This window comes from Hordeum vulgare, chromosome 3H (genome assembly GCF_904849725.1).
Source record: "Hordeum vulgare subsp. vulgare chromosome 3H, MorexV3_pseudomolecules_assembly, whole genome shotgun sequence".
In the NCBI taxonomy this organism is placed as follows: Eukaryota; Viridiplantae; Streptophyta; class Magnoliopsida; order Poales; family Poaceae; genus Hordeum; species Hordeum vulgare.
The window spans coordinates 450,076,804-450,085,637 of NC_058520.1; the positions used below are offsets into that span (position 1 = coordinate 450,076,804).

At 49.5% G+C, this 8,834-nt stretch overlaps 1 protein-coding gene and 1 pseudogene across 1 annotated transcript; one reads left to right on the forward strand and one right to left on the reverse strand.

The window, feature by feature from the left end:
• Positions 1-699: 699 nt before the first annotated feature.
• On the reverse strand, positions 700-1,921 carry LOC123440136 (annotated as a pseudogene).
• Positions 1,922-2,217: 296 nt separating this feature from the next.
• Positions 2,218-6,411, forward strand: LOC123444208 (zinc finger BED domain-containing protein RICESLEEPER 2-like). Its single transcript, XM_045120847.1, has 4 exons — positions 2,218-2,431; positions 3,055-5,109; positions 5,206-5,276; positions 6,111-6,411. The coding sequence occupies exons 2-3, from the start codon at positions 3,078-3,080 to the stop codon at positions 5,274-5,276; spliced, it is 2,103 nt and encodes a 700-aa protein (XP_044976782.1). The 5' UTR covers positions 2,218-2,431; positions 3,055-3,077; the 3' UTR covers positions 6,111-6,411.
• Positions 6,412-8,834: the final 2,423 nt, after the last annotated feature.

Below are 8,834 nucleotides of genomic sequence, written 5' to 3' on the forward strand. Positions count from 1 at the left end.
TTGTTAGTGCTTTAATAACCATTTTTAGCTTCACATAACACTGCAATACTTAAAAAATATAAAATTATTGTTTGGATAACTATGTATAATTTTTGTGACAACCGTACATCTGTAAGATGACAAATATGATGACATAAATGTGCAACTAGAAACAATGAAAAAAAGATCAACAAAACATGTCAACATGGGATCTTATTTTAAAGGTCTCGTCGAGACGAACCTAACGATGAAGGCGAATCTTCAATCAAATTATTAATCTGTGAGATAAATCATTTTATTTTTTTTAAAACATTTAATGCGATGATGTAATCATGAGGTAAAAGATTCTTGCATGCGCATGAGGCTGTGTGAGCCGCCGCATGGAAGAGCTATGGTGCGGCGTTTCTCGTTAGATTTTTCCAAAAATAATTATGGATGCCTTATTAATCACCCCTTCATGTTTTCCTAATTAGTGGTATGAAATGCATACGGAAAGTCGAAGGGCAGAAAGAAAAACGTGTGAAAAAACCTTAAGCAAAGCAAGCAGATTTCACAGATGGTAAGCCCTGAAATCATACGAAGCCATGACCTTTAACTCTACTAGTAACTCGATAAGGCAACCACTAACGACCGCGTATCAGTTAAAAAGAAAAACAGTTCCTTTTGAAAAAACTAACGACCCCGTTCTAATTCTAGTCCAAGGCGCTAACGCATAATCCATCAAACGAGGACGCCTATGTAATCAAGCTCGACGGAACCCAGCCACAGCTTGTTGCCGCTCTCCTGGGCCACCTCGCTGAGCGTCACGCCCCTGGCGGCCGTGAGCTCCTCGACCTCCACGCCGTCGGCGCCGAGACGGACGCCGACCAAGTGCTTCACCGGAGCCGCCGTCGCGTTCAGCCGCGCCTTCTCCTGGTTCAGCGCCACCCAGAAGCCGCCCTGCCCGTCGCGCCTCACGTTGTCCGGGTACCCCGGCAGGTCGGCGAAGAGCTCGTACTGCCCGGCCTTGGGCCCCTGGAGCCAGTACCTGAACGCCTGGCACGGCACCGTGTGTGCCACCACCACCTGCGACGTGTCGCGGCTGAGCGCGACGCCGTTCGGGTACGGCAGGTCCGTCTTGAGCACCGTGACGAGCTTCGTCCGCGCGTCGTACTTGAGCAGGCGGCCGGTCGCGTCGGCGTTCATGATGATCTCGGCGTTAAACCTGCACACGCATGCACACTGATTCGTCATCTGATCCCCTGGGTTCATGTTACAAAAGATTTTAGGGATTTAAGGCGTGAAGATCGGGCGTGTAGGGTACAGTACCTCCGGGGGTAGTTGGCGCTGCTGTCGGTGAAGTAGACGTCGCCGGTGGCCTGATCGACGTCGAGGCCGTTGAGGAAGTGGAAGGGAACACCGTTCGCCTCCGTGGCTAGCACCTGGGCTTCGCCGCCGTCCGGCCCGACCTTCATGAGCCCCAAGTAGGCGTCGGCGATGTAGAGCTCGCCGGTCTTCCTGTAGAACCCGACACCCAGCGGCCGCCCGCATATGCTCTCCTTCTCTTCCGACGGCACCCCAGAATCCGAGCACAATGGGATTTTCCTACACACAAGAGCACGTGTACGTACGCCGCACGTATATTAAGTTAACTTATAATAATCACGGTCGATCTAGTATAAACACGGTGTTTAGATGTTCATTACACCGACCTGTAATTGGCATTGTAGGCGAAGGTGCTCCAGCCGGCGGCGCTCCCGCCCCACTTGAGAACACGGCCGTCGGAGACGCCCGTGTAGACCCGGTCCTTGCCGGCGAACGCGAGGCTCTCGGCGCCGCTGACGCCGTCGGGCAGCGGCAGACGGTAGCTCCACCGCGTGTCCGTCGTCTTGATCTGCTGGGCCGATGCGAGGGAAACGAGGCAGGCAAGCACGACAAGTACCGCCGCCAAGCTGCGCCCCATCGTCGTCATCGTCGTCGTCGTCATCGGAAGTTTTCCTCTATGGGAAGTCGTACGGACCTACATGCCTTTTATAGGAGGCCACGACCCATGGATCAGTTCGGGTAGTACTCCAGTAATCCTACACGAACTCCAAGGAAAACCGTGACGTGACGGACTGCGATCCGCAAGTCCGACCGAGCCCGTTCCGTTTGTGGTCTCTGCCGAGTTCGGGCCCAACACGTCGGGTTCAGGTACTGCTCGCCTCGGTCCACCCACACCCACTACTCCAACCTGGCTACCACTAACCCAAGTAGTACGAGCTGGCTGTGGAGGCCGCATCGTGGCCGTCCATCGGGCAGGCGCGGACCCGAAACCCACCAGGGCGACAAGACCACCACCCTGCACTCGCGAAATGGGTCGCGGCTCGCAACCCACGCCTCGTCGGCCCCGGCTCCGATCTGCTAAGCCCCCACCGGATCGGGTTGCGGGTCCCCTCCCCGCGACCCATCACCGCCGCTCGCCGCCGACGAGGTCAGTCTCCCGCCCCCCGCCTTCTGCCTCTCCGCCTCCCCCGTCTTAGCGGGTCCGCTTACCCAAGCCACGCACGCTAGCTGTAGCTGAAGCCCCCGGCCTGGGAGCCCGTTTCCTGGAGCTCGAGCAAGGGGGGCGGGAGTAGGACCCGACCCCTCCGGGCTTCGATTAGTCCCTGGATTCCCGAGATCGCTTGCTTGCTTGCTTGCCATGGCTGATTGTGTCGCGGTTTTGGGGATTGGGTCTTCGGACGGGGTAGGTGAAAGGGATTTTTAGTGAAGGGAGTTCGTGTAGTACGTACTGTGTGTTGCATATGTACACTTCGCGAAATTTTAGCCGGATTTCTGTGATGCTACAGGCGTCATGTAGTGCGAGTGTGCGCTTAACGCACGAGCAATGTTGCAGTTGGAAGAGGAATTTTTATTCGGGCAGTACATGGGAAGTCATCGCCCATTGGTTCCCACTTCTTCAGGAGGGTCTCCAAAAGCTTTCTTTGACGTTTTTGTTTCTGCAAAAGAGGGAAACATGGAGCCGTTTCCTTCAACTTCCTATTGGATCAAAAATGTGCAACACTATCCACTATGGACTGTTCTCATGACACTTCTTCTTTGGACCTGCTGCAGTGGGCAAGCCTATACGCCGTACCATGCTGGCACCGGCAGCCATGGAAGTGTCGGTTGATGGCACGGTGAGCACCACGGTCGTGTCTATGCCGGCGGTGCACAATCCACGGGCACGCAAGCTGCGGTCTGCTGTCTGGCAGGACTTCACTAAGGAGCGCCGTGCTGACGGCAATTGCGTCGCCATCTGTAACCACTGCAAGAAGCAGCTCACAGCAACCAGCCGGTCAGGCACCACACATCTACGCAACCACCTTGCCATATGCACCACCACCTCTACGCGCCGTGCCGGTAAGCGTCGGAAGCTGATTGTACGCCGTATTCTCCACAACAAAACATCCACTGGGCAGCCCGGCGGCGGGCATGCCTCTGGTGACGACAATGATAATGATAGCACACACTTTGATCAAGAACTCAGCCGGCAAGACCTTGCCCGTATGATTGTCCAGCATGGCTACCGGTTCTCGATAGTGGATGATCTGGGGTTTCAAAAGTTCGTCAAGAATCTCCAGCCACAGTTCAGCATGGTGTCATATGACATAGTAAGAGCTGATAGCATGGCAATTTTTGAAAGTGAGAAGCTGAAACTGCAGGATGTGCTCCTCAATACCCCCTGCCGGGTTAGCATCTCAGTTGATATGTGGCGATCGAGTACACAGATGGACTACTTGTGCTTGACCTGCCACTACATTGATCATTCCGGCGATGAATGGAAACTTAGGAAAAAAATTCTTAACTTTGTGCATGTCGAGGAACATTTTACAGCCAGTCAGATTGCCAATCTCATTCTGGAGAAGTTGCAACGGTGGGGTATTGAGAGGAAGCTAGCTGCTGTTGTGCTAGACAACTGCACCGCTGGTGACATTGTTGCCACAGAGCTTCTCAGAGTTATGCAGCCTAGGAGACTTCTCCTGTTAAACGGGAATTTATTCCATGTACGCTCCTGTGCACATATTCTGAATCTCACAGTTGAAGAAAGCTTGGAACAGACATCTGACATAATCAATAGAGTCCGTGAGATGATTCAGAATGTCAAGTTCTCACAAGAAAGGCTTCAAAAGTTTCTAGATACCGCAAAGCTGCTGCAGATTGACCAAAAACTGTTAGTTCTTGATTCTCCAAACAACTGGCCGTCCACTTACTTAATGTTTGATTCTGCATGCTATTATCACGATGTGCTTGTGCGCCTTGCAGAACAGGAAGCACATTATGCTGCTTTCTTGACCGCTAAGGAGTGGGCTGATGTGAAAGCCCTCACTGAAATACTTGACGCGCTCAACAATACAATGGAGAAGTTTCCAGTGGAAAACCCGACAGCAAACCTATATTTTAATGACATGTGTGAGATCCAGGTTCTTTTGAACACCTGGCGCAATAGTCCATCTCCTGTTGTTGCACAAGTGGCTGGCCGAATGTTGAAAAAATTTGAGGGATACTGGGATCTTACTAGGCCTGTAATGGCATTTGCATCCATACTGGATCCTCGGTACAAGATGAAGTCAATTGAGTACTTTTTTCAGCTGATTTATGGAAATGATCAATTTACAGCAAAGGCAACAATAGAAGCCATCAAACAAACCTTTACCAGTTTGTGCAATGAGTATGAACATTCAGCAGATTCATTGAAGAATCCAGCTGTTCTCTTCTATGCTGGAAACAGTAGTTCTTGCATGAGCTCTGTGTACAACAATGGAAATGACTCTAAGACCTTCTCTCGCATCACATTATCAGATGCCCGACGGGGACTTGATCAGTATATTCAGGAGTCATCGTCAGGCCAGTCCTTAAAGTCTGACTTGGACTTGTATCTCGAGGAGGCTGTCTATCGTCAAAAAGAAGGAAATCAAGATAATTTTGACATCCTGGGATGGTGGAAGTCTTTTGCGGCAAAGTATCCTGTCCTTTCTCAAATGGCCCGTGATATTCTTGCTATCCCTGTATCTATCATCCCACTGGACAGTGAAGCCCGGGTGCTGAATGAGTACCTCAGTACTATGGACCCTTCAACGGTTGAGGGATTGGTCTGTGCGCAAGATTGGTTACGTGCAGACACAGAAGGTATTACTGCGTCCTACCAGATATATGAACTTAGTGTTACTCTTGCAAATACTCATGTGCACTTACCAATGATTGGTTTCCTGTGTGTTTCTACAGTGGCTAATTCAGATGGCCATGCAGATGATAAAGTGCCACGTGGCGATGAACTTATTGTGGCACCGAATTAGGTGAGTATATTGGGAGCAACTAGTTTCAACTTATTTTGTTTCTTTATCTCGCTCCTCTTAAATTACTATCTAAGTCATTTTGACCCATATACCACTAATTCAACTTGAAATGTTCCCACTTGAGGTCATAATGCCCATCCCACATGCTAATGACACCAAGCACAAACTTGTGTTTTTTTGACCAAAAAGTGAAACTTAACTTTTGCTGTTGTGTAAAATGAAACGGGCCTCTTTTTCCTTGTGAGCTTCTCCTATAAGTAATCTTATAATTTAATGGAATTAGTATTTGTATGCATTACCAAGTATGTGTTTTGGACACTTGGTGTAACAAAATATCTGTTTGTTTGCAATGAAATACCAGTGTTAAACTAATTGTGTATATAGCATGTATTTCCTTCTTATTCTGTGCAGTAAGCTCAAATTGATACAATAGTAATTCTACCAGGATGCTTCCTGCTATGGTTTTGAACTTTTGCCACGTTGTTGACCAATTACTTAAATTACTAGGGCTATTAATCACAGTTGTTGAAGACTAAAACTTAGATGTACCATACACACACACGTATTAGGATATACATAGGCATACTTGTGCATTCTTTTTATCCATCATATGCAACTCTTGCACGTACAACTAATTACCACCATAATGGTAATGCTTTAGATATGTGCATTTTGCTTTGTCCATCTGGAGTGATACCAAGGTTAATCATTGTGGCCCTGTTTCTCCTGTTGGCTTGAAATTCCATGATCCGTCAAATAAACAACAGGCGTTTTGTGTCGTTTTACTTTATCGAGCCACCTAGACTATGCCAGCTGACTTTAACTTGTCCGCAGTTATCCATCTGTGATGAAGGCGTTTGGAGAAGGCCGGAGGTACAAGAATGGCATGTATCTATGCCCCTGTCTAAGAAGCAGCATTCCTCCTTATCAAAAAAGAAGCAGCAACTTAATCTTGTAGATGTATCGTTCTAGTTCTAGACTGCCTGTACAATGAGGTGTCAGTGTTGCCCCCCAAATTAAGGCTAACATCGCGCAGCCATCTCATACCAGTTTTAGACAGTTTGATCTGTGTAATGTGACTGCATCCTTGACTCCATGTGTATTATGCTGCTCAGCAAAGCTATTTACAGACGTCTCCCCGGAGCCTTGGCAGTGCCCTGGAATGCTTGGAGGGAGCAATATTGTGTGTTGAGCATTTGGAAAGTGATGCCAAATTTTATCGTGACCTCTACAAAGTACGTGAACCGAACGTATATGCAGCCAGAGTAGAGGGTTGGGTGCTCACTTCTCCTGCCAAAGATGATTGTGGTGTTCACCTCAGCTGTGTGCCCTGCTTTGGCTCTGCAGACGTCGACACCTCCCCGTACCATGGCCCTGTACGTCATCGGGATCATCCCTTCCTCTCCTGCAGCGCAAGACGGTTGAGCCGTTGCTCTATCTCCTTCCTCCGAAGCTGAGCAGGTCACCTCGATCTTTGTCCCGGCGGTCAGCCCGGTTGCTAGCAGTGCGGGGACGCCGCCGCGCTCTCCCCTGTTCGTGGCCTGCTAGCCACCCCTGCTCGCCGCACCAAGCTCGCCCTCCCCAAGGCCAAGACCACCGACAAGGAGAAGAAAGACGCTGGCTGGGGTGGTAGGCTACCTTGCTCGCTCTAGCCCGGGTCTCCAAGCCAAGAGGAGAAAGATGCCGATTGCGAAGATGACGGAGAAGCTTCTATGCCAGCGCATGGGCGTCGTGGATGAAGGCCAGCAAGTCACAGAGGAAGCCATTGACAAATTTATGGCTATGTTCCAAAGACAGCTCCTTGACATCACGGTGGCGGCACTCCGGGCGCTGTTCAACCTCGACTTTGACTTGGCGCAAGCCGTCGAGGATGCCCTGGTGGTACACGGTAGTGTGGCGGGACCGGAGCTGCACACAGCGGCAGGGGACGCGTCCTGCGCGGTAGAGTGACCGGAGCGTTTGCAGCCTATGTAGAAGATGTGCTCTAGTTTACATGATAGCTAAAACCCCTCTACTTATGTGTGTGTACGCCTGTTTGCGATCGTCGATGTCTGCGTCTGCTATCTGTTGCCCTGGCTAGACTTTTGTGCTAGCTCTGTTTGGTTTGTCTGGCTCCAGCTTGATATCGAATGCCAGGTTGATGTTTGCTTTGTTGCTACCAAGTGCTACTTCACCTCTGATGTACCCCAAGTTTTCCATGATAGACCAAAGTCTTAGTATCCTAAACTGGAATGTCCGAGGCTTAAATTATCCCGACCGTCGAGCAACAATCCAAGAAACGATCATCGCTAGTCCATGCACTTGGTTTGCCTGCAGGAGACCAAGCTAGAGCTCGTCGACCCTTTCATCGCCTCTACCAGGTCAAAGATTGAAGAATTTTGCTCAGCGCCCCGCAAATGGTACACGGGATGACATCTTCATTCTCTAGGATGATGATACTATGGACGTGAAGCATGTTTGCTTCGGAGCCTTCTTCCTCTCCTGCAACGTTATGATCAATGCATCCAATAGAACCTTTAAGCTAACAACGTTCTACAGGCCAACGAGAAGCAACCCGAAGGATGCTTTCTTCCAAGAGTTGGTTGGCGAGAAACCTCCCCATGGCTCAAAGTGACTAGTCGCTAGTGACTTTAAACAAATATATCATGACACACACAAGAATAGAGCAAAGGTCGACCGGGGCCGACTTGAACGCTTCTGTGATGCACTGAATTCTTGAGAGCTCTCAAGGAGATTCATTAGCAAAATAGAAAATTCACTTGGAGTGATGAGTGGGGCGACCCAACCTTATGCAAGCTCGACTCTTTCTTTTGTAATGAAGATTGGGACCTCGATTTTGGCACTCACCTTCTCCACGCGCTCTTGTCATCACTGTCTGATCACTGCCCCTCCCCCTTGCAAATGACAACGGCCCAAAGAGATCAAAGTCCTTTTGCTTTGAAAACTTTTGGATCAAATGCCTGGGTTCAAAGAGGTTGTTTAGGAAGCTTGGAATAAGGATAATAATCACACTGATCCTTACCACATCCTTTTTCACAAGTTAAAATAAACTAGTGAAAAATTGAGGAGATGGAGCAAGACGATCTTCGCACTCAAAGGTGCAAATTCACATGGCTCTAAAAGTTATCCTTTGTCTGGTTGTGGCTCAAGAACTCCGGCCCCTCGACACTAACGAGCGAGATCTACAGAAACGCCTCAAGAGGAAGGTGGTAGCCTTGGCCATTATGGAGCGTGCACGGAAGCCTCAAAGCTCGCGAATTACCAACCTAAAATATGGAGACGCCAAGACTCGTTTTTCCACCTTCGGGTCAATCATGGAAGAAGGAAGAACTTCATCCACCGCCTCAAGCACAACAATGGATGGGTTACTGTCCATGACCATAAGAAGTCCATCATTCAAGACCATTTCACGAAGGTCACCAAACGCAGTCTGTCGCGTCACGTCGATTTCAACTGGGTCAATATCCCAGTCCCCGAGTGCGACCTCACGGACCTTAGGGCGGCCTTCATGGAGGAAGAGGTGAAAAGGGCAATTTTTGATCTTCCAAGTGACAAAGC

What these genes read in the sequence shown, in the direction of transcription:
- LOC123444208 (XM_045120847.1), top strand. Translation starts at nt 3,078, where the DNA reads ATGCTGGCACCGGCAGCCATGGAAGTGTCGGTTGATGGCACGGTGAGC. An exon ending in GTTACGTGCAGACACAGAAG is followed by an intron (nt 5,110 to 5,205) that starts GTATTACTGCGT and finishes GTGTTTCTACAG; the next exon opens with TGGCTAATTCAGATGGCCAT.